Source organism: Ailuropoda melanoleuca, chromosome 19, assembly GCF_002007445.2.
Source record: "Ailuropoda melanoleuca isolate Jingjing chromosome 19, ASM200744v2, whole genome shotgun sequence".
Lineage (NCBI taxonomy): Eukaryota > Metazoa > Chordata > Mammalia > Carnivora > Ursidae > Ailuropoda > Ailuropoda melanoleuca.
Window position 1 is genome coordinate 18,363,812 of NC_048236.1, and position 27,117 is coordinate 18,390,928.

Genomic DNA, 27,117 nt, shown 5'->3' on the forward strand with positions numbered 1-27,117 from the left:
AGCAGGCTCCCCACTGAGCAGAGAGCCCGATGCGGGGCTCAATCCCAGAACCCAGGACCCTGCCAAAGGCAGACGCTTAACCAACTGAGCCACTCAAGCACTCCTACTCTTTTAGGTTACTCAAAACTTACAATATGTTTAACCTAATCAAGTTTTAAAAAATGAATAAGAAAAAATATTTTTTGAGGTTTAATATTTCAGATGATATTCTACAAGACCCATGACTTAAAAGCAGTATTAATATATGACACAGGAATAGTAGACATTATATGTAAGAGCTAAGACATGAGATTTGATAAATTCTGTCATATTACTATATAACAGAAGTTATTGAAAATAAAATGTTACCTTTTTTTGCTACAAAAATGATTTTTTTTCTTTTCTCCATCAAGGAATATTAGACAGTTCTGTGTATTTGAAGAATTCTAGAGCTCCCTAAATCACAGTCTATGTTAATTTCCATCAAGTGAGATTAAGCAAATCTTAATGGAGAGGGAAGGCATGAAAGAAGTGAAGGCTTTTGTATTTGGACAGAGAACAGTTGGACTAATTCCACACTGATGGAGGGTTTGTAATCCTAGAGAGAGAGCAGATCCCGAGGTTTTAGTGGTTCCAATCGGATATGCTGAAGGGACAACTGGGATCTCACTACTAATTAGCTAAACACTGTGCACTTGAGGGATGCAAAGGAGGTTCTGGGAGCCAAATTTGATATGAAAGGCCTGGAATTATTTGGCAGATTAACCCATATTTGAAAGTAGCAAGGGGATGACAAAATGGGCATTTCAGTAGCAGCCAAGATGAACTAAGGAGGAGAGGCTATTCCCTCATGATCCCGGTTTGAGCCACCCCCAGCATTTATTCTCTAATCCCAAAGGGAGGAAATGGGGAACTCTCAAATGACTAACACGGATTTTTCAACCATATGGTGGTGAAGGTAACGGAAGTTTTATTTTTACTAGAAAACACATAAATTCAGTTTGGTTTTTGCACCAGAGTGTTTGGCAGAAAATTTCTATCTGTACTATACTAATACACATAATATGTATATATTTTAACATAGTTGTATATGAATAATTTTGTCTTTTCCACACGTTAGTTCTACTGCAGTGGTTTTGTTTCTTCTGCTGTTATCAAAATTAAGCACTCATTATTCATATAAGATACAGAGGAAAATGAAAGTAAAATGAGAGGGGAAAATACTTGAATAATGTGATCATATATATTTAAATAACCACAGAGAAGTACTTATTGTTGAATATACCTAAGAAATTTACATGAGAGAATAAGTCTTATTCTACCCATTCTTAACATTTGTGCCTTGTTATGTGCAATTTTTCTTTTTTCTCTCATTGTTTTCTTAGGTATACTGAACCATAATGGAGGGAACCAGGAGGGAAACTGGCTCACTGTTACAAAATACTTCTCATCTTGGTTTCAAAGTCTTCTGATATTCTGCTTTTTATCTAAACTCACATTCATGATGCCCTTCAACAGTCGAATGGATAAAGAAGATATGGTCCATATATACAATGGAATATTATTCAGCCATCAGAAAGGATGAATACCCACCATTTGCATCAACCTGGATGGAACTGGAGGGGATTATGGTAAGTGAAATAAGTCGAGCAGAGAAAGACAATTATCATATGGTTTCAGGTATATGTGGAACATAAGGGATAGCATGGAGGACATTAGGAGAAGGAAGAGAAAAATGAAGGGGGGGAATCAGAGGGGGAGACGAACCATGAAAGACTACCGATTCCGGGAAACAAACTGAGGGTTTCAGAGAGGAGTGGGGTGGGATGATCGGATAGCCTGGTGATGGGTATTAAGTAGGGCACGTATTGCATGGAGCACTGGGTGTTATACGAAAGCAATGAATCATGGAACACTACATCAAAAACTAATGTACTTATGGTGACAAACGTAACATAATAAAAAATAATAATAAAGTTAGTTTAAATAGCTTTTAAGGTTGAACAGTTTAAAGTTAGTTTAAATAGTTTCTAAGGTTGAATAGTTCTAAAGTTGAATAGCTGGCAATTTATAAAATGAATAAATGAGAGAATACTATCCTTGGAAGTTCTATTATTTGATATGATACACTTTCTAAAGCTGCAGTCTCTAACTTGTCAAACAACTGGCTTAGTATCACACAGATGAGCTGTGGCAAGGTCAGGTCTGGAAGTAGAATCTTATGCATTTGGGTATGAAACTCTTTCTACTACAATAAATTCGTATTATTGCTGAAGTTATCACTGAAATCATAGGTTAAGATTAAGATTAATGGCATTATGAAAACTAAATAATTTACCTGTAAGTAAAAGGAATTCTGGTTCAAGCCGTATTAAAAAATAAAAATACATAATTAGACACAGGGGGTTTCATTCAGGAGTTCAACCATTGGTCAAGGACCAGTTTCTTCTGCTCTCAGCTCTACTGCCTTCAGGGTCACTTATCATCAGTCAGCGCCCCACTCCCTTCTTTGGGCTCTGAAAATGGCAACAGTAATTACATGTATAAAAACTAGTTGTTGGAAGGTCTAGAAGAGGTCACACCCACATTTTACTTATATCCAGTGAGGATACACCAGTGAGGAAGGCTTTCCCCAGAAAGAACACTCATCTCAGAGACCAGCATAAAGTCACATGCCCACTCCTTCAGGAGTACCCAAAAATGGAATGGATTTAGAATGACTGACTAAGACAAAACATCTGATATGAATAAAGGCAAAGCAACAGGGCCACTATGTGTACCTAAAATGTAGCTAGGTAAGTGATGCGCCCTCCATTTCTGGTCCTACCCATCTAAATGTCAATTGTAATTCTCCATTTAGATGCCTGCCACAAATTAGCCTTTCACCATAAAAACAAACAATGTCAGTACACTGATGGTCAAAATATGTCAATAAAAATGAGTCTGTTTTTCAAAGCATTTTCTTCTGACTTCAACTAGTGTAGTCCTTTTGTGAAAATCATCTTTGTTGCTAAAGGATAAACTATAAGCCTATACTAGTAGCACAGCATTAACCTGTGTTGTATGTCATTTATTTTCTGAAGTCAGTCAGCGAATCCACCTTGAGTAGATATCTTTTATGTCAGGTTTTCTGAAAAATGAGAAGCCTGAAGGGATCCCATTGATTTGCCAACTGTGTCACAGTCCGTTTAAGGCAGAATGGCTCACGCTTGTGACAAAGGTGATGACAAATGGATATGTACTGAAGGGACAGCACCAACCCAGATGAATGAAGGAAATGATGGAAGTAAGTACACAACACCAGATAGAAATCAAGATAACATTTAAGATTATAAATGTCAGTGAAATACATTATGTGTGTATATAATATCTCAAATTATATAAAAGGAGGTGCATATAAGACTAATGTCATTTTTTAGAATTTCTGAAATTTTACACAAATTCAATATTACCAAGAATTGTGAATCTGAAGAATGATTCTGTTGTTTTATAATATATACATCAACTTACATATAGTTATGAATGGAACACTTACACTTTTTTATTATTATTAATTTAAAATAATACTGTTTGGATTCCTGTCTCACATTGAGGTCTTTCATCCATTTGGAGTTTATTTTTGTGTATGGTGTGAGAGAGTGGTCAAGTCATTCTTTTGCATGTAGCTGTCCAATTTTCCCAGCACCATTTATTGAAGAGACTGTCTTTTTTCCACCGGATGTTTTTTCCTGCTTTATCAAAGATTAGTTGCCCAAAGAGCCGAGGGTCCATTTCTGGGTTCTCTATTCTGTTCCATTGGTCGATGTGTCTGTTTTTGTGCCAGTACCATGCTGTCTTTGTGATCACAGCTTTGTAGTACAGCTCGAAATCCGGCATTGTGATGCCCCCAGCTTTGTTTTTCCTTTTCAACAGTTCCTTGGAGATTCGGGGCCTTTTCTGGTTCCATACAAATTTAAGGACTATTTGTTCCAGTTCTTTGAAAAATGTCCTCGGTATTTTGATCGGGATAGCATTGAAAGTGTAGATTGCTCTGGGTAGTATGGACATTTTAACTATGTTAATTCTTCCAATCCATGAGCATGGAATATTTTTCCATCTTTTTATGTCTTCCTCAATATCTTTCAAAAGTGATCTATAGTTTCTAGGATATAGGTCCTTTACGTCTCTGGTTAAGTTAATTCCAAGGTAACGNAACAGAATAGAGAACCCAGAAATGGACCCTCGGCTCTTTGGGCAACTAATCTTTGATAAAGCAGGAAAAAACATCCGGTGGAAAAAAGACAGTCTCTTCAATAAATGGTGCTGGGAAAATTGGACAGCTACATGCAAAAGAATGAAACTTGACCACTCTCTCACACCATACACAAAAATAAACTCCAAATGGATGAAAGACCTCAATGTGAGACAGGAATCCATCAAAATTCTAGAGGAGAACATAGGCAACAACTTCTATGACATCGGCCAGAGCAACCTTTTTCACGACACATCTCCAAAGGCAAGAGAAATAAAAGATAAAATGAACTTATGGGACTTTATCAGGATAAAGAGCTTCTGCACAGCCAAGGAAACAGTCAAAAAAACTAAGAGACAGCCCACGGAATGGGAGAATATATTTGCAAAGGACACCACAGATAAAGGACTGGTATCCAAGATCTACAAAGAACTTCTCAAACTCAATACACGAGAAACAAATAAACAAATCATAAAATGGGCAGAAGATATGAACAGACACTTTTCCAATGAAGACATACAAATGGCTAACAGACACATGAAAAAATGTTCAAAATCATTAGCCATCAGGGAAATTCAAATCAAAACCACACTGAGATACCACCTTACGCCAGTTAGAATGGCAAAGATAGACAAGGCAAGAAACAACAATTGTTGGAGAGGATGTGGAGAAAGGGGATCCCTCCTACATTGTTGGTGGGAATGCAAGTTGGTACAGCCACTCTGGAAAACAGTGTGGAGGTCCCTTAAAAAGTTAAAAATTGAACTACCCTATGACCCAGCCATTGCACTACTGGGTGTTTACCCCAAAGATACAGACGTAGTAAAGAGAAGGGCCATATGCACCCCAATGTTCATAGCTGCATTGTCCACAATAGCCAAATCATGGAAGGAGCCGAGATGCCCTTCAACAGATGACTGGATTAAGAAGCTGTGGTCCATATATACAATGGAATATTACTCAGCTATCAGAAAGAACGAATTCTCAACATTTGCTGCAACATGGACGGCACTGGAGGAGATAATGCTAAGTGAAATAAGTCAAGCAGAGAAAGACAATTATCATATGATTTCTCTCATCTATGGAACATAAGAACTAGGATGATCGGTAGGGGAAGAAAGGGATAAAGAAAGGGGGGGTAATCAGAAGGAGGAATGAAACATGAGAGACTATGGACTATGAGAAACAAACTGAAGACTTCAGAGGGGAGGGGGGTGGGGGAATGAGATAGGACTGGTGATGGGTAGTAAGGAGGGCACGTATTGCATGGTGCACTGGGTGTTATACGCAACTAATGAAGCATCGAGATGTACTGTATGGTGACTAACATAATATAATAATAATAAAAAAAATAATACTGTTTGAGTTTCTGTTTTCTAATCTTAATAAGTATATATGTGTGTGTGTGTGTGTGAGTGTGTGTGTGTGTGTGTGTGTGTGTATACCAACTTGACATATATACAGATGCTAACTATATTTGTAAGGGTTAATTTATGCTAGCCCACATTCAGATAAATTAATAATATTCATGGATACTAACGAGATGAAGATCTTTGCAGGTAGAATTGTGCTCACAGGCATTCAGGATACCATCATCAATGTCCTGTTCACATCTCAGGCCAGCAAAACCCGGATTGCATAAGCAGGAGAAGCCGTTAACCACTGATAACAAGAGATAAGAGAAAATAATATCCCTTTAATAATGGTATGGGTAATGTTAATTATTCTAAAGAATGTTGCATTCAACTAAACGCGCTTCACTTTTAACCAAATTAAATGTGAATTCACAGCTCTCTATAGTATTTTCTAAGTAACTATTTCACTCAGTTCGATTAACTTTAAAACTTTAATTTGAAATAAAAACAATCACAATAAACATTTGGTAACAGTTTGCAAAGCAACAATGACAATATCCAATCTTTTTCTTCTCTCTCCCTCTCTCGGTCAGTAAACAATACCTATGATAAAAAGGTTACTTTTACATCAATTACCTTTTCCTCAAGTGTTTTAGGTTTAATAAACCAGAAGTTAACTCATTGTTAAAGGTTTTTGTGTGACAAGGTAGATTAAAGTGGGTAGTGATCTGAACGTTGATATTGAATTACTTAAGCCTTAGTTAAAAAGAGCCTTCACATTTCATCATGATCTTTTAAAAGTAATAATCAGAATCTGTCCTCTATTTTATCATTAAGGATAGAAAAAGAACGGTTTCTGAAGTGTCTCAAGGAAGTGGTGACAGCATGAATTGTAGCTGGAGTGGGAACAGATTTATGGCTGCTTCTAGTCAGTCCCTGGGTTCTTCATTATCCCTGAGATTTACCATGTAACCTACACTGCCACTCTGCCTCTGTGCATGTACCTGCTATTGGTCTCGTTAAACGATGAGGTCCTGGGCGGCAACAGAATTTTCAGAACAATGTGTGGTATTTAGCTGGCTTCTAGATTTCTGTAGCCGTGTTTCTGAACAGTACATGTACCTGGGCTTTAAAGAAAACCAGCTCACGGCTGTCAAGCAGAGACAAGGGAGATACAAGAATGGCAGCTTTTTAGGCAGGATTTTACTACTATTATATTTTACTTTTTTTCATGTGGCATCCTAGTTTTTAACATCTCAGTGAATCAAAATAATAAATATACAAGTATAGGTGAAGAAAATTAATGAGATAATATGGGATCAGTTGTGTTTCCTTATATGTTATATATGCCATCATGTATGTTAACAAATTAAAATCAAATGTTATACAGTATGTAATTAAGACATTGTGATATTTTTAAATTTGATCATAATGATATTTTTTAAATTGATTATAATTAAAAATTCAAGTTTGGATACTGATGCCAATTGGCAAGTAACAAAAACTACAGTCAAATTAACTTTCTGTGTAGAGATATTCTCTGCAGATTGATGAGTTATTTTAAAAGAAAAACAACAACAATAGATAACTTTAAATTGGCAAAAGGTCTAAAAGACAGAGATTGGTGTTAGGAAATAAAGCTTGCATTTATTATTAAGAAATATGCTTTCTGAATGTTGACTATTCTGGGCTAAGAAGCTAAGAATGAACCCAGATGAGAACATGGGGAATTAAACTGTATACCATAGGTAAAATAAATAAACAAATAAACAACCATAATCTGTTTAAAATTTAAAACAAAGAAACAAAAAATTGGGCTTTTCCCCCCACATCTAATTTGTTAAATATGGGTTATATTAAAACTTACCACCATTTTATCAGGAAATACTTTTTAAGCATATTGCCTTGTTATGCTGATATTTTTTTTTTACCAGAAAATACGGATACTATTTTTATTAGTTTTTATTAGTATTTTTTAGTTTATTAGTAAATATTCCATACTCCTGATCTGAATTAAATTTTCACCAGATAAGCCCTGCATGAATTTGGATGAAATATCAATTTTATACTTAAATACGTACTGAACATCATATATTAGCTGTACTGAAACAAAGCTTCTGATGTGATAAAATTTCATGGTGAAAATATAGAGGTATTTTAATAATGTGTTGCCAGTGTGGTGAATAAACACATGCTTGAGATTTACAATTTCACACTGACATAATAATAATTATTTCTCATACACAGTCACGTAATAAATACTGTTAGTTTGAATCGGGAAGTTTGGCTTCCCAAACTATCTTATATTTGAGAAAGTATTAAGAATATCTTAGATTTATGCTGATATCAGTTTACATGTCTGATCTAATTTTTAATAAATATTTTGTTTCTCTGGTAGTTAAATCTCTTGGATGGGTTCCAAAATACATTATGGCTAATTCTATTATGAAATGATTAATATATCAGGTACTCAAAGTTTATATTTTCCATAATATGTTATGTATGACCTCCAAAATTTTAATAGGTAACATTGCATTATAAGTAGCATATTTGAAAATTATGCTTTCTTACTGTATAAGGAATTATGATTCAGAATATTTTAGACACTTTTTCCTTTTTCCATTATTTATTTTTTTAAAGTTTTTATTTAAATTCCAGTTAGCTAACATACAACGTAATACTAGTTTCAGGTGTACGAATCAGTGATTCAGCTCGTCCATACATCAGCTGGTGCTCAGCACAATTCATAAAGATCATATGCATATTATAAATATATGTCACTCAGACTATGTCAGATTTGCCCCCTATATAACCATAGATAACCATTATTCTAGGGCTACCTAGATCTAAAAGTGTTGCTAAGCACTCTGTGAGGCATAATTTTCTGTCCCTTCCTTATTTTACAGTGAACATCAGAAACTGAAGAGTCATCCCCAGCATCCCCAAATACCAATGGGCTTAAGATCAGAAATATGATAATAGTGACTTATTTCAAGGTAATCTGAGAATTTCCCAAATTTAAAAACACAATTTTAAAGTGACAAAATCTGAAAAAAAAAAGAAAAGAGAAAAATGATGATGCTGTCAGTTCAAATCAAGAGTAGCAAACAGGTGGCCCATAGCCCCAAAATATATTTTGCTTAGGTGCCATAGTGCTGGAAAAGTTAATTCTATATTATATCTACACAGCTATTCCAGTTTGTGAGGGTCCCACTACTACCTGTTGCTTTAAACTTGGGCTGCTTCACTCAATTTGGAAAAAATCAGTTATGTTTTTTAATGACATGAGTTTACAAAGCACTGGTTTAAAAAATAATTCATAATTTCAGCTAAATTATACCGTTTCAAAATCAGGTGACTTTCCTTCAAAACGTATTTTCTCACAGATTATATTAACCATTTATGCATTTAGTGAAGGAGCACATAAAGATACATTTTGAAGGAGATAAAATAAAACAAGATGCACAGTTTTTTGGGCAATATCCTTCTAGCTCACTTTTTTTCCTCTTCATGCCCCTTAGTCATATCCAGTTCACAGGGCTATTTTATGACCTGTTTCTCCTGTGTCTTAACAAAAATTATCCATTTTAGACATGTCCTTCCATTTCAAAAACTATGTTCTAATATTCAATATTTCTTCTTTTTCTTCTTTCTCCTTTTCTTTCCTCTGATTTTTCCTTTTCTTCTTCTGACTGTCCTCTATAAATTTAAATTTCTTCAGGAATACATATTTGGTAGGAGGAAATGTGTGTGCATCTGTTTGTGTGTGTGCGTGTGTAATAGATATGATAAAATAATGATTTATTTTAAATCACTGTAAGCAGTGCTTCTCCTACCTATAAATACTCTTTAAAAATCTACCATAAAGAAAAAAAAATGGCTAATTCTAACATCAGAACATAGAAGTAACATCTCATTAGATTCTCTCATTTGCTACCATTATGCTCACAAAAATATAAACAAATTCATCATATTTGGGCGTGTTTTGTGAAAATAACTGGGATTGGCTTTGATATTCATGGCAGGGTAAAGTCAGTAAATAATCAACATTGTATACTGAGTTATTCCATTGCTGTGTCAGATTCTGAGTTAGACTACTGTACAAGAATTACTGTGACAGAGTGAACTCACTGTCATAGCAATATCCATGCAAGCAAGGGCTGGAACTGCACTCACTGACGTTGACCTCACAGTGTGGACCTGCAAAGCCTTTCCCACATTGGCACTGGTACCCAAGAGTAGATATACTTCGGTTCCTTTTTCTTTCCAAACACAGAGCCATTATCACAAGGATCACCAGCCTCACAAGGCCCCAAATCACGGTAAGAATCTGAAAGAGAAGAATCTGTGTGTCAGTGCTTACTTAATGAACAGATCCTCACAACTGCTGTCACATACCTGGCGTATGTCTGCATAAATGCATTCAACTTAGTCTCTAGGCAATGACTCATAATTTTCTTCAATATTATCATTGTTATTCTCTCTACATTACGATTTAGGAAAGAAATGTTATTTATGATTTCTATGCTTCATCTAACAAAGCACCAGCAGGCAGCAATGTTAAGTGACATCATCTTTAAAAATCCCATTTTGTTTCTTCATACTTTATACCTCTTGTTCAACAATGTTCTCTGAAGACATTGCAATTAAAAAAGTACATTATTGATGATTGATGCTCCCTGGGTTTTTTGTTTTTGTTTTTCTGATACCCTGAAGGTTGCTACCACTATAAGCCTTGCTTGATGGATTTGCTGCTATTCTCAAAATAAGTACACAATGAAAAAAGAACATTTTAATAAGGTTTTAACCTTAAGAGTAACACCTCAACCCTGAAACTAAGTTTTAAATTTTACTCAGAGAATGTAACTAGATAAAGTAATTGTCATTGGGTAAAATATACACAAGTATTTAGAGATAATAAATAAGATGGTTGACCCAAGGGAATACATATCAAAGAAAAAGTGAGACATAAACAGCATTAAATTTCTCAACAAAGCAAAATCATTATTCAGGTGTCAGTTTTTTAGACATAGTAAAAATATATGTATATTAACTATATGCAAGTATTTAAATAATGGAATTCATTCACTAAAATATGTAGCATATATGTACAAACATAGCTTCTACAAGTACCTGGCTGAATATCTCAGAGAAGAAAATATCCAATAATTATTAAATCCTTTAACTACTCAGATTTTTTTAGTAATTTCACAACTATAGAGTTGAAGGAATAATAAGCTAACTGGTATAAGAGAAAAAGTTTTTAAAGTTTAGAAGTACAGCAGTAGTTGGAGAAATTCTAAAAACTGTGGATCCCTATGGTTCTCCCCTTCTTGTTATCAAGAAAAAAAAAAGGGTAAGACGATCGACATCAACAATGTATACAGTGAAAGACCCAAAATAACATAGTTAGTGTCCATAAAATAAGAGCAATAGAAACTATACCAAGTTGAGGGACGCCTGGGTGTTTCAGTCAGTTGTCTGCCTTCGGCTCAGGTTATGATCTCTAGGTCCTGGGATCCAGCCCAGCATTGGGCTCCCTGCTAGGCAGGGAGTCTGTTTCTCTCTCTACTGCTGCCCCTCCCCCTGGCTTGTGCTCTCTCTCACTTTCTCTCTTTCTCTATCTCAAATAAATAAATAAAATCTTAAAAACAATAAAAAAAAGAAACTGTACCAAGTTTAACAGACACCCAGTACTTCAGGGTTCCAAGCGCAGTAAAAGAAGTAAAAATAAAAAGTATTTCCAAAGAGGATAGAAACAAATTACCTCCTTCAATTAAAAAATCTATTAAGTGGCTTTTTCTTTTCAAGAGCTATGGTAAATAGTGTGGAGAATTCAAATAGGAACAAGGCCTCTTCCTTCTCCTTATAATATTATGAGATTGAAGTATACTGCAACTGGTGCATTCCTAGATACTGTTTTATCATAATGAAAGTATTTTCTTTGCAAAATAAGAGAAATGGCATTGAACAACATCCACCAGAAACACATAAAACAATGATTTATCCTTAACAAAAAGTTCTCATGCATGCCCTTCTTTCTAATTACCTACTTCTAAATATCTAATTGTAAGAATAGGTATTTTGCTTTGCTAGTGAGAAGTTAATTTAACTTGTGCCTTTCATAAATTGTTGCATGCATATAATCCATTAGATTGCTGAGCAATAATTCACACTTGTATTAGAGAAGACACTCATGATATTCTCTTTTACAGAATACACATGAGTTCACTGTACCTTGAATATCATGTTGCTTTGTATACTAATTCACTATACCAATACTTAATGAGCCCCTACTAGGTGTCAAGCAATGAGACAGAAGCTGGGGTTATAAACAATGAGGGTACAATGTGATACGGGGTAAATGTGGTCAATTCCTCATGCTAAGAAATCACTGTAGCAGGAAGAATTCTAATATGACCTCCATGGTCCCCATTCCCTGGGTATATAGCCTGGAGAATCCTCTCCTTTTGAGTAGGGGTGAGATTTGTGAATGTGATAAAATATCACTCTGATGATTATGTTATCTTATATTGCAAAAAGGATATATAGAACTAATTAAAGTCACCTGATCAGAAGACTTCAAGTCAATTAAAAGAGATTATCTTGGGAAGCTCTGATTTAATGAAGTATGACTTTGAAAGAAGTCAAAGGCATTCTGATTGCCTGGAAGGAAGAGAAATTAAAAAAAAAAACCCTATTTATAATTCTAGCAAAAATAATAAAATAAATATGAATAAACTTAACCAAGGAGGTGAAAGACATGTATCCTGAAAACTATAAAACACCTATGAAAGAAGTTGAAGATGACACAAAGAAATGGAAAGATACAACATGCTCATGGATTGGGAGAACAAATATTGTTAAAATGTCCATGATATCCAAAGCAATCTACACATCTAATGTGATCCCTATCAAAATACCAATAGCATTTTTCACAGGACTAGAAATAATCCTAAAATTTGTATGGAATCACAAAAGACCCTAAATAGCCAAAACAGTCTTGAAAAAGAACAAAGCTGGAGGTGTCACAATTCCAGATTTCAAGATGTACTCCAAAGCTGTAGTAATCAAAAGAGTATGGTCCTGGCACAAAAATAAACATATAGATCTATGAAAGAGAATAGGAAACCCAGGAATAAATCCACAATTATATGGTCAATTAATCTTTGAAAAAGGAGTAAAAATACTCAATGTGAAAAAATAGTCTTTTAAACAAATGTTGCTATGAAAACTGGACAGCTACACACAAAAGAATGAAACTGGACCACCTTCTTACATCAAACACAAAAATAAACTCAAAAGGGATTAAAGACCTAAATGTGAGACCTGGAACCATAAAAATTCCAGAAGAAAGCTCAGGCAATAATTTCTCTGACATCAGCTGTAGCAACACTTCTCTAGATATGTCTCCTGAGGCAAGGGAAACAAAAGCAAAAATAAACTATTGGGACTATATCAAAATAAAAGGCTTCTGGGGCACCTGGGTGGCTCAGCGTTAAGCATCTGCCTTTGGCTCAGGGCGTGATCCCGGCGTTGTGGGATCGAGCCCCACATCAGGCTCCTCTGCTATGAGCCTGCTTCTTCCTCTCCCACTCTCCCTGCTTGTATTCCCTTTCTCGCTGGCTGTCTCTATCTCTGTCAAATAAATAAATAAAATCTTTAAAAAAAAATAAAATAAAAGGCTTCTTCACAATAAAGGAAACAATCAACAAAACTAAAAGAGAACCTACAGAATGGGAGAAGTTATTTGTAAATGACATCTGATAAAGGGTTAGTATCCAAAATATATAAAGAACTTACACAACTCAAATCCCCAAAATAAACAATCCAATTAAAAAACGAACAGAAGACGTGAAAAGGCATTTCTCCAAAGAAGACATACAGATGGCCAACAGACACATAAAAAGATGCTCAATATCACTCATCAGGGAAATGCAAATCAAAACCACAACGAGATATCATCTCACTTTTGTCAGAATGGCTAAGAATCAAAAACACAAGAAACAAGTGTTGGTGAGGATGTGAAGAAAAAGAAATCCATTGATGGTGAGAATAAAAACTGGTGCAGCCACTATGAAAAACAGAAGGGAGGTTCTTCAAAATATTCAAAATTGAATTACCATATGATCTAATAATTTCACTACTGGGTAGTTACCCAAAGAATACAAAAAACAAAAACAGTATTTCAAAAAGATATATGCACCCTTGTGTTTATTGTAGCATTATTTACAGTAGCCAAATTATGGAACAACCCAAGTTTCCATCAATAGACGAATGGAAAAAGAAGACATGAGATATATATATAATGGAATATTACTCAGCTATAAAAAAGATGAAATCTTGCCATTAGCAACAACATAAATGGATCTAGAAAGTATAATCCTATATGAAACAGGTCAATCAGAGGAAGACATACACAATATGATTTCACTCATATGTGGAATTTAAGAAACAAATGAACAAAGACAAAAAGAGATAAACCAAAAAAAGAGATTCTAAACTATAGAGAACTTATGGCTACCACAAGGGAGGTGGGTTGGGGGATGGTTGAAATAGATGATGGGGATTAAGAGTACACGTATCATGATGAACACTGAGTAGCACACAGAACTGTTGAAACACTATATTGTACAACTGAAACTAATATAACACTGTGTGTTAACTATACTGGAATTAAAAAAAAAGATGTTAACATTAATATGCTACAAAAGTAAGGAGGAGGTAAATGAAATTCACAAATTTGAAATAATATCTCTGTACATTGGAACAAGATCACGAAATACTTTGTGGTCGATAATACTTGGACCTGTGTGGATCGAGAAGCCATTAAAATCTTTCCTTAAAAGTTGTAATGAGGTATACTAAGCCTGTTCACATTGAGAATTACATTGCATTTATAAGTTGTATTTAAAAATATATAACACATTTATTTTTTTCCCTGAGGTTTTATTTTGCTGAAAACTATATCTTGTTGACACAATTTAAAATTGAGAAGCCATGGTAATATACATTTTATTTGCATACATAGTTGGTAGGAAAAATTAAAAACCTATTTTCATTAGTTTTCTTTTACAACTATGTCATCAATATGCAAAATCCCAAATGCTTAGGTTCCAACTGAAGTGTACTGGTAGTAGAAATGTTCATTTAACTGAACTATTTTTCCTCTAATTGAAATTTGCATCAATCAAATTAGTATGCTACTTTCTAGTGTATGAATCACTTTTAGTATCAAGTTCTTTACGATATTGTTAAACTTCTTAAAGAAAAAGACTGTTTTTGAAAGCTTTAAGTGGATATAGATGTTTATGAAAATGTGAAAATGCTAAACATGAGTCCATATTAGTCTAGTGGTTTGAATTTTTTCTTTATGATGGTTTAGATAAACTTAGTGAAAAATGCTGTTTAAAAATTCTGAAGTGATAGCAGATTTCAGAGATTTATTTAAAAAAAACATAGCAATGTTATAAATTAGTAAATAATAGGTTAGGTGCTACATTTCTGTTAGGAGGTGTAATATAGGAAGTATAAATGACAGTAATAAAGGCACAATGACATCCACTACAGAGATACATGAAATGGAAATCAAGTCCTCCAACTTTCACAAACCGTGTACGTTCTGTCACGGCAGAGAGAGGGATATGTACTGGGTAAATAGACTAGTTCATCACGAAGCATACGTTCAAGTATTAAAAAGGTATTTTTTATATCCTCTTAAAATCGCTTATGAATGTATTATCCAAACTGCAAAAGAGAGACAATGCTTTTTACTAAACGGAAGATCTAGATGACACTGTATGTCTTTATAGATCTTAAGGTGATAATAAATATTTTTGTGCATTGTAAATGACCAGAGAGGTCCATAATTATTTACCATCAGAAATCTCATGTAAACTAATGAAGCCTGAGTAATGATTTTTATGGGGAGATATCACTGTCTCCTCCACCTCCATCTCTGTTTCCAGTTCTAACTCTATCATCTCTATCACTTCTCTCTCTGTCTCTCAAATGCTCAAACCCACAGCTCTCAATTAATTATGAAGACTTACTTTCTTCTCAAAGTTAGTGGTCAGTGAGAAAGAGAACAATAGAAACAACCACATTTTTTCTCATAATCCTTAGATATTTCCTCATTTATTTTCCCATAATCCTCATTTATTAGTGGCACATGATATCAATATATTTTACAAATATTGGTCATATATTAAAATTAATAATTTAAAAAATTCAAATAAAAATTGTATACAAATGGCCTCTGACTTGCTTTGGTTTACGATTTTTCAACTTTACAATGCTGCAAATTCGATATACATTCAGTAGAACTGCACTTCAAATTTTGAATTTTGATCTTTTCCTGAAGTAGCAATATGTGGTATGATACTCTTGGGAGCCACAGCTCCCAGTCAGCCACATGATTGTGAGGATAAAAAGTTGATATACTTACAACCATTCTCTACCCAACCATTCTGTTCCTCACTTGAAGTACAGTATTTAGCAAATTACATGATATATTCAACTCTTTATTATAAAATAAGCTTGCATTGGATGATTTTGTCTAACTATATGTCAATGTAAGTGTTCTGAGCACATTTAAAGTAGGTTTGGCTAAGCTATCATGCTCAGTAGGTTAGGTGTTTTACATGCATTTTCCACTTAGGATATTTTCAACTTACAATGGGTTTATCAGAGCATAAGCCCATTGGAAATTGAGGAAGAACTGTGTATTTAAGGTGTACAACATGATGACTTGATACATATACACATAGTGAAATGATTACTGATAGTAGAAATGTGCATTTAACTGAACTATTTTTCCTCTAACTGAAATTTGCATCAATCAAATTAGTATGCTACTTTCAAGTGTATGAATCACTTTTAGTATCAAGTTCTTTATGACACTGTTAAACTTCTTAAAGAAAAATACTGTTTTTGAAAGCAGTACTGTGGTCAAACTTACTAACATATCTGCTCACATAGTTACAATTTTTTTGTGTGTGATTGAGAACAAAAAACTATATATATACATATATAGTATTGCTAATTTTTGTTTTACTTTTTTGCAATCTTAGCTGAAGTTTTATTTTAAAAATTATAGGTACAAAAAGGAAAATTTACCTTTCTGTATGATATCATTTTGAATTTTGGAAATAAAAAAGAAATTCTACTAGATTATGTCAATACGTACAAACTGAAAAAGTGTCAAAGATGAAAGATAACTGAGACCAAAGCAAGAAAGGGGTGATATAGTTTTTTTACTCCAATAATTTCTGCATTAATATTCATTTTAAAACAATGTAAATTTTAGATTAAGATAAATCCATTGATGATAATGTCTGTCTAATAGGAATATTTTTAATAGGAATATTTTTAATCCTTTATAATAAAATTTTTATGGCGTTACATAACCCCATAGAAACTAATGAACTAATAATTCTTAACTCCCTCTTTCCCTTCTTCCTCACCTGTGTTTCTAAAGAAATATAAACAAACATCAAGTCTTAAGCCAGTCTTACCACCACTTTCAGAACCTTTGTTCTGTTTTTTTTTGTCCCATCCATTTTACAAAAAAATTCACAATCATATGCTAGAAAATATTTATTTTATACAAAAAGAAGAGAGTAATTGAGGAGAGTGAAACAAAAAGATGTAAGTCATATAGAAAAAAACAGCAAAACTACTGGCATAAATCCTACACCATCAGTAATTATGCTAAGAGAAAAAAAGCCAGTTATAAAAGTTCACATCACATATTTATATTTAATGTCCAGACTAGGCAAATCTATGGAGGAAGAAAGTAGACTGAGGCTGCCTAGGGTCGGAGGAGGGAGGGAGATGAAGAGTCACTGCTAATGGGTACAGAGTTTCTTCTAGGGTGACGGAATGTTCTTAAATAAGGTTGTAATGATGGTTGCTCAAATCTGTGAATATGCTAAAATCTGATGAATCGTATAAACAAGTGAATTTTATAATATATGAATATATTATTCATTATTATATATTCATATAATATAGAATGTATAATATATATTACATAATATAATAATATATAATATAATGTATTAATATATATTATATAATATATAATATAATATTCATATAATATATGAATTATATCTCAATAAAGCTATTAAAATATAATAGCGTAATACTATCTTTTTAATAATATTAACTGATATTCCTGTTAAACCTTAGTTAATCTCCATTAGGTCAATCCACTAATTTGTTAAGGGAAGAATAGATACCATATACAATTAAGAATTCAATTGATCAGGGTTATTGGCCTATAATCTTATTTTCTTGTAGTGTCCTTATCTGACTTTGGTATCAAGGTAATGCTCACCTTTTAATTTGGGAGTGTTTCCTCCTCTTCATTTTTCTTTTTTTCTTTTGGAAGTGTTTGAGAAGGATTCTTCTTTAAATGTTCAGTAGAAGTCACCATGAAAGCAGCTAGTCCTAGGCTTTTCTTTGGTGGGAGGTTTTTGATTACTGATTCATTCTCTTTACTTATTATTGGTTTATTCAAATGTTCTATTTCTTTATGATTCAGTCTTGGTAAGTTGTGTGTTTCTAGAAATTTATCCATTTTTTTTCTAAGTTATCCAATCTGTCCGCATGTAATTGTTCATAGTAATCTCTTATGACCCTTGTATGTGCCTTCTGCAGACATGGGTGAAATTATTTTTTTAGCAAAGGTCTGAAGGGCTGAACTCCTGAGCTTGATAGTCATGGTAAATTTAGCAGCAGTGAAAGCTCAAGGGAATCCCTGAAGAGCAGGGTGGTGAGGTGAGCTTGAGAGGATGAGAGAATGATCTTACAATGAACAAGGAAAGAGAATAGACCACAATTTACATCAATCTTGGTCTCTCAGCAGAGGGTGGTACAATGGCAGAAAAGGGCAAACAGATCAAGCACTATGAGAAACTTCAATAGAAGCCAGAGAAACTCAGGTACAACACACAAATGAAACAATTTTCTCCAAGCCATGTTATTACATAAACCACCTCTAAACCTAGATGCCACACTGAAGTGAGGGGGGGGAATCCCAAAAGGAGAAACCCACCAAAACACAGATTATTTTTTTTTCCCAGAGGGTTGAACTTTGTTTATTGAAGAAATTGACATCTTTGAATCCTGAGTAAATAAAAAATACAAAATCAAAACACAGATTATTTAACACAAAAGAAGCTGGCATTTAATCTGGGAATAACCAACCACCTTATATCAACAATGACAATATCTTTAATAGTTAAGCTTATTTTACATTCTCGGCAGCAATAGTACCTTCAATGGTATGTTGAGATCAAATATAAAAGGAAGTTGCTTGTCTCCACATTTACATTTTTAGTACTGTATATTTTGATCCTGTACACAAACTTCAAGATGCTGACTTTCAGTTTAATGAAGAGCAGGCAAGCTTGGGACGCAACAATCCCCTACTTTTCCCTGCTGTGACACATTGCACAATACTGGGGAGTTCACTCAAGAATAATATAAATCTTTTGCTTTTAAGTGGAACAGCAAGTATTTATCAGGGAATGCATTCTAAAAGTTCAGTCTAGATCCTTGCCTGGTCATTTCCCCAATCCCATATCTTAATGCCATTGATAGGATTACAGTTTCCAAGAATATTTCTCCTGTGACAAGACATTTAGTTCAAATTTCAGATTAAAATATGGTACATAGTGGCCCAATAAATTAAACAGTCTCAAGTAAAAATGGTTAATGAAGTAAAAAGTTTGAAGAAAGCACAACACTAGTCAAGACTCAGAGGCTCCTAGGTCACACGATTACAGCCCTCTTCTTTAATATAAACAACTTTAGTCTCCCAGGTTGTCTTATTTTGTCATCACATTTTACAAAATTAAGTTTATTTTGGAAAATAGTAATAAATATGTATCTATAGCTTCTACTCAGAGTAAATAAAGGATAAAGATAACAGTTCAATGAAAATATTTCTAGTATTTGTATGTTTAAGGAGTTTTAACTCACTGATGAGGAACATAGAGTTAATGTAAGGTAAGACCTGAGACATGATTTAGGTAATATTTACAATAATAACAATCACTTAGTGGAAGCCTGGGTGGCTGAGTCGGTTAAGTGTCCACCTTCAGCTCAGGTCATGATCTCAGAGTTCTGGGATCCAGCCCCACATTGCTCCCTGCTTGGCGGGGAGTCTGCTTCTCCCTCTCCCTCTGCTCCTCCCCCTGCTCGTTCTCTCTTTCTCTCCCTCTCTCTCTCGCAAATAAATACATAAAATCCTTAAAAAAAATAGTAACAATCACTTAGAACTTAAAGCACACTAGGTACTATTTTAAGTGATTTATATGTGCAAACTCATTTTATCTTTACAAAAAACCTATGAGTGGTTATGGCTATTACCCCCATTTTTTAGGTGAGGAAATTGTGGTACAGGTTGGTTATGTCAGTAGGGGAGCCATGTTCTGTCCCAGACATCTGGCCCCAGATTCTACGAGTTCAATCACAGTGCATTGCTGCTCCTCATGTCTTTCAGTTTTTCAAAACTGTGTTTGTTGGTTTGTTTTCTAATGTAAGAAGTACCAGGTAATTTCATGTAAATAATCTTAAATTAAAAATCCATTTTGCTTTGTCTTTAATCTGAGTCACCTACCAGTTTAAAATCATAGGTTTTGATGAAAATTATTATTTCAGTTCTAGTGATTCTATTCAAGCAGCATATATACACAGCTTTTTAAAAAAAAAAAAGGCCCCAAATTAAGTCCTGGGAACTAACATTCACCCTTGTTTGGAAGTGCTCCAAAATGACTTTTTAAATAACCTTGAAAAAAGTTAGTTGTACCTCTAGGCATTCATTGGGTATTATCAGTCAGTGATTGCTTTCAGCAATTTCATGGCATAAATCCTCAACTAGAGTGATTGAAAGTAGTGAATTTAGGTTAAAGCCTAAAATTGAATCACATAGAAGCAGACAATTCCTATATCTTACCTGTATACAATAAAACTCTTCTTACATATGAAAAACATCATTATATTCTGAGGAATATTAAGTCACATTTAAATTCCCAAGAAAAAATGCTTTTCTGAATATCTTAGAGATTAAATTATTCAATAGACTTTACAGAGTATATTTGTGCCATCATAACATTGAAAATCAATATGCATTACTCACAAAATATACACTTGATAAAACATATTTAGCCATAGCAAATTTTAAGAGTTCTGAGCTCCCTTAAATCCATTAAACATATAAACCATCAAATGTCAAAGATGAAGCAACTGCATATTTTCTTTTAAAACAACAAGGGTGAAAAGCACATGTCATCCTTACTAAAATCTCTGCAACTAAGAAAATGAATTTATTTTAAACAAATGAGTTTTAATGGATGTATAAATCCAGATAATTTCCCTTTAGAGATATGCATAATATTTGATTCTGGTCTTCTCATCTATAACGTTTAGAGGATATAAGTTATTCAAAAACAAAAAGAATTCTCTCATCTAGCAAATATATAGTGAGAGCACGTGGTGGAAGACTGGCAGTCTGGAGGAGTTAAGCATTCAAGCAGATAAAAAGAAAAAAAAAAAATCCAGGCCTCATGGACTTTGAATTTTTGATAACAGAGCCGATGTGTGTCTATGAGTATAATACTTGTTTTAATGGAACTTTATAAAGGGTACAATGGGACAAAAAGGAAGGATCATTAGTAAAGACTACCCAGGGCAGTGCCTCTTCAACATAAGTGTCTCAAAATTAGTACAAGTCATTCGTATACAAAATGTTTTGAAAATAGGTCCATAAACACAAAATTCCTGATAGTTAAATTATCCACAAACTATGCTAAACTGCCATTACGCGTTTTTATTGGTAATCCTGTATCACTGTCTCTAATTCTTCAGCAGTCATTTCCTTTCTATGGCCATTCAGTAATTCTTCAATACCCTTCCCTGAAGAGATTGAAAAAGACTTTAGTCACTTATTTCATTCACAAAGTCTTGCATCTAAGATTCAATTAGGAAACAGCACAGTCCAAAAGTCTACCTAGCACTTTGGCAAATGCTGTCGGGAAGCAAGTGCTCATTCAGATATCTCTGACTATCCACCACATGTATTGTTCTGGTGTTTCTCACTTGTTTATTTACAATGCTTTTCTCTGACAGTGAGCAGCTTGGTTCCCATTATACACAATTTATTTACTTATTTGTTCAACCCTAGCATACAAGTAAAGTAGTTCCAGCCTTGCTAACCTTTACCTCTGTGAGAAACAAATTTACCCCAAAATACGGTATTTGTGTTCAGATTGTTTTTTGGCATTTACCTAACTGTACACAGTCAAAACTCTGTTTTTCAAAGTCATTTAGGTCAGCTCCATTTGTCCCTTCTTCATTTAGTTAAGGTTATGTCGTACATATGTAATGAAACTGGATTTATTTGTGGTAGTCGGCATCCTGTGACTGAACCCCCCAATACCCGGGTTAATTTTGCTTTTAATTTGTATAAAGTTTACTCTGGGGTGCCAGGGTGGCTCAGTCAGTTAAGCGTCTGCCTTCCACTCAGGTCATGATCCCAGGGTCCTGGGATTGAGCCCCACACTGGGCTCCCTGCTTCTCCCTCTCCTGTCCTCCCTGCTTGTGCTCTCTCTCTCTCATATAAATAATTTTTTCTTAAAGTTTACTCTGTACTATATATTTCTATTGATTTGACAAATGTATAGATTCATGTATCTACCATCTGAATACCACATACAGCAATTACATCAACCTAAAGATTCTCTGGAATGCCCCATTAGAAACAACCCATCCACAAGCTTCCTGGAAACCACTGATCTGCTTTCCTAATAGTTCTGCCTTTTCCGATGTCATATAGAAGGAATCATGCAGTATGTATCTTTTATGTCCAGTTTCTTTTACATAGCAAAATACATTTAAGTTTCATCAATGTGGTGCTAGTCCATAATTTGTTTCCTGTTATTGCTGAGCACTATACCATTGTATGGATGTACTAGAATTTGTTTATCCAGGCATCTTTTGAAAAGGATGTCGTTTGTTTCTAGTTTTTTGGTAAATATGAAAATAGGTACAAATGTGAAGTAGAGACATTTGCGTATAAGTTTTTGTCAAAATATAAGTATTCAATTCACTTGAGTAAATACTTCAGTGCTCGTTCATATGGTAAGTGTATGTTTAATTTATCATGAACTGCCCAATTATTTTTCAGGGGTTTACCATTTTGAATTCCCATCAGTCCCAGTGATGACACTTTTGGTTGCACTGACTCCTCACAAATATTCAGCATTGCTGTTTATTTGCTTTTTGTTTATTTCATTCTATCCATACTAATAGGTGAATGGTGATCACCACAGAGTATTAAGATCAATTTTTCTAACTTTTTATTTTAATATTATTTAAGGCTTTCACAAAAATTTTAAAATTATACAAAAAACTCCAGTACTTTATTGGAGTCACAAAATGTTTATATTTTGCTATATTTGCATTAATCTTTCCTCTTTATGTTTATCTATATTACATGTATTTATATTATATATTATCTATATCATATGCATTTCCCTTTTTTTTTTTTAGATTTTATTTATTCCTCTGAGAGAGAGCATAAGTGGGGGAAGGGGGAGGGGGAGAGGAACAAGCAGACTCCCACTTAGTGGGGAGCCTAGTACAGGGCTCAATTCCAGGACTCTGAGATCATCACCTGAGCTGAAGTCAGGTGCCCCATATGCATTTCTTTGTCGTGAACCATTTAACAGAAAGTTTGAAATATCATGACTATCTACCCTTAAGTAGAGCAGCATACATTTTCCAATAACAGTGTTATTCCTTACATTGTCACAGTAAAATTATCAAAATCAGTATTATTATTTAACTCACAACACATATTTGAATTTTGTCCATAGTCTCAATAAAATCCTTCACAGCTAGTTTCTTTTCTTTTATCTTGGTCCACATCAAATCAAAGCTCACATCCTGAATTTAGTTGTGATTATCTTTAGTCTGGAACAGTTATCTTTTTTTGGTCTTTCCAGACCTTGACATTTTGTATATTACAGCCCGGTAATTTTGTAAAAGGCCCATCAATTTTGTCTTATTTGATGTCATCATATGATGTAAATTCAGGTTTTATGTACCTTTGGAAGAAATACAAAAGAAGTGCTATGGTGTCCTCAGTGTACCATTTCAGGGGACATAATAAGGTCCTTTGTTCCAATATTGGTGATGGTATTTCAATAAAATCTTGTAATTTGTACCTTTGAATTTAACAAATAATTTTTGGAGAGTTATCTTAAGAGTATGTATACACCTTATCTTTTGTGAATGGTTCACCAATTATTTCCAATAACCATTGATGGTTTTCAACTCTACCATTACTTTCATATTTGTTAACTGATACTCTGCTATAATGAAGAAATTTCTCTTCATACCTCCCCAAGTGTTTGTCTATTTTTTCACTTGATCTTAGCCAAAAGGCCAAGAAGTGATTGTCTATTTTTCAACTATGTGGTTATGTAAGAACTGAGGCATCCATTATTATACTATTAAATGAATTATAATCCACTAACTATATTGTTTAATGTTCAAATTGTCTCATATTTGGCCTAAGTCTCATTTTTCTTTGAGTTATGCTTCATTATTAGTGCAAAAAGGTATTTATGGTTGGGGCACCTAAGTGGCTCAGTCATTGTGCATCTGCCTTCAGCTCAGGTCATGATCCCAGGGTCCTGGGATCGAGCCCTGCATCAAGCTTCCTGCTCGGCGGGAAGCCTGCTTCTCCCTCTCCCCCTGCCCCTGCTTGTGTTCCCTCTCTCGCGGTCTCTCTCTTTGTGTCAAATAAATAAATAAAATCTTAAAAAAAAAAGGTATTTATGGTTTAACTTATCTTTTCCCTTGGAATTTGTCTCTAAAAAGCTATGGTCCCTTTAAGTAGAGAATGATATTTACAAATAAAAATCTGGGTGATATGAGTGCTATGTATCAATGGACAAAGCTCAGAATTATGTGTGCATACATACACGTGTATATATATATACACACATACATGTACATTTTTCTGTATCTGTATATACAGATATACACACAGATGCATACACGCACACACACGTCAGGTTCAAGGTGATACATACAGTTTCACTCAATCATCCAACACCACGGGGCACATTCTAGGTTAGCATAATATAATGATGCATGCATGTATATAAATAGTTACATTTATGTTTCTATGTCTACTTATTAAGAACCATGAATTCATATTCATACCTCCAATTGCTAGCTAATACCACAGAGTGTCTTAGTTCTCCGTCCTTCCATATTTGTAAATTCCTTCACTACCTGTGATATCTAACTCCTATTATACTCAGTATATTTACTAATTTGCTCAAGACTATAATACACAGAAAAAAAAGTTTTAGAATTGCTAACCCAAACCAAAATTGCTAAGCAAAACTACTAATGAGAGATCAACTTAATCTTATTTTTTGCTAAAATTTACATTAAGAATAAATTATAAGTGTGCAGTAGATGGGTTTTTATAAATGTAAACTTTTTAATGCATACATACTCCTTTAAGATTTAGAACATTTCCATCGCCTCAGAAAATGTTCTGTTTCCCCTTGCCAAGAAACTCTGTCTCTGGAAACAACCACTTTTCTGATTTTTTTTTTCCTATTTGAGAAATAACATAAGTGAAATCTTATAATGCACTGTCCTTTCTGTCCACATCTTCAGGTTCAGCATACTGTCTGAAGTGTTCTTATGCATTAGCATTAGTAGTTTGATCCTTCCTATTGCTATGTGATAGCCCATTGCATGTACCTATCACTAGTTGTTTTATATCTTTTTATGTTGACAGACATTTGGCTTGTTTCTAGGTTTGAATTACTATAAGATTTTATAAACATTCCTGTAAATGCTTTTTATAAACAGCTATTTTCATTTCACTTGCTTATATACCTAGGATTCAATTGCTGTTCCTATGTTACGCGTATGTTTAACTTTAAAAGTAACTTCCAAACTGTTTCCCCAAATATTTTACATTTTATTTTCTATCAATAATTTTATTTTTTGAGAGACAGAGAGTGTGTGTGCATGTAGGGGGAGGGGCAAAAGGAGGGAGGGAGGGGGAGAGAGAGAGAGAGAGAATCTTAAGCAGGCTCCACACCCAGCTTGGAGCCCAAGGCAGGCTCAATCTCATGACCCTGAGATCATGAACCTGAGATTATGATCTGGGCTGAAATCAAGAGTCGGATGCTTAACTGAATGAGGCACCCAGGTGGCCCTATTTTCCATCAATAATTTTAAACCTCTATCATAAATGTATAAGAGTTCTATTTACTCCACATTTTCAGAAACATTTTTGTTATTTTAGACACTTAAGAGGAGTATCTACTTTTAGCTTTATTTTGCATTTCCTTGATGATGATGATATGAATTTTTTATTTGCTTATCCTCTTTTATGAATGTTGGTTCCAGTCATTTGCAAATTATTTTCAATGTTTTGTCTTATTTATATTGTTGAATATTCTGTTAGTCCTTTGCCAGATAGATATTTGCATATATTTTTCTCCCATGCCTATCTTGTTATTTTCTAATGGTATTTTTGGTGAGGAAAACTTTAAAATTTTTTGATTGCCTTTTTTTAAATTTTTATTTTGTTATATTAATCACCATACAGACATCCCCAGTTTTTGAAAATGTTTAAATTTGATTAGACTAAATTATCTTTTGTTTCTTTTATAGATATTGTTCTCTTTGCCTTTTCTAATAAACAAAAGCTTCCTCCTAAGTCCAAAAGAGCTTCTTCCATGTTTTCTCCTCAAAACTTTATGGTTTTAGCTTTTACATAAAGATTCATGACCATCTAAAACCAATGTTTTTTGTATGGTATGAGGCAGAAGTCAATACCACTTTTTCCCCACATAAATACCTATTTATTCCATTACCACATTTTGAAAACACTTTCATTTTCCTATTGAATTGCTTCAGATCTTTTGTTGAAAATAAATTGTATAAATGTGGTTCTACTTCTGGAATCTCATTTCACTTTCATTGATCACTTTTTCTTTCTTCCTTTCTCCCTCCCTCCCTTCCTCCCACTCTCTCCCCCTTCCTTCTTTCCTCCCTCATTCCCTCCCTTTCCTTTCTTTCTTCCCTCCATTCTAATAAAACATTCTTTTGATATGAAGTCAGATAGTATAACTTCTTCAGACTTTTCTTTTACCCAGATTATTTTTGCGATTTTAAGTTCATATATTCCTGTATTTTAAATCAACTTGTCAATTATTAAAAAAAACACTTCTTGCATTACAACAGGCATTACATTGTATTTATAGATCATTTTAAGCATATTCATTCTTCCAATGTATGATCAGGTTACATTTTCCATCTTTATAAATCTTTAATTTCTCTCAGCAATGTTTCATAGTTTTCTGCATAGACATTTTTCAATTTTAATTTATACCCTAAGTTTTTTATGCTTTTGTAACTTTCATAAAAGGACTTTTTAGAAAGTTTCATTTTATAATCTCACCATAAGCCAATGCTTATGCTCTTAGGGTCTTCTCTTAG

At 33.9% G+C, this 27,117-nt stretch overlaps 1 protein-coding gene across 1 annotated transcript in view; it reads right to left on the reverse strand.

Annotated features, from left to right (window-relative positions):
* The window catches only part of EYS (eyes shut homolog), a 1,484,071-nt gene that overhangs the window by 1,080,776 nt on the left and 376,178 nt on the right, over window positions 1-27,117 (reverse strand). The window contains 1 exon segment of the mRNA XM_034648271.1: window positions 5,751-5,872. Within this exon segment, the coding sequence (XP_034504162.1) occupies window positions 5,751-5,872 (122 nt within the window).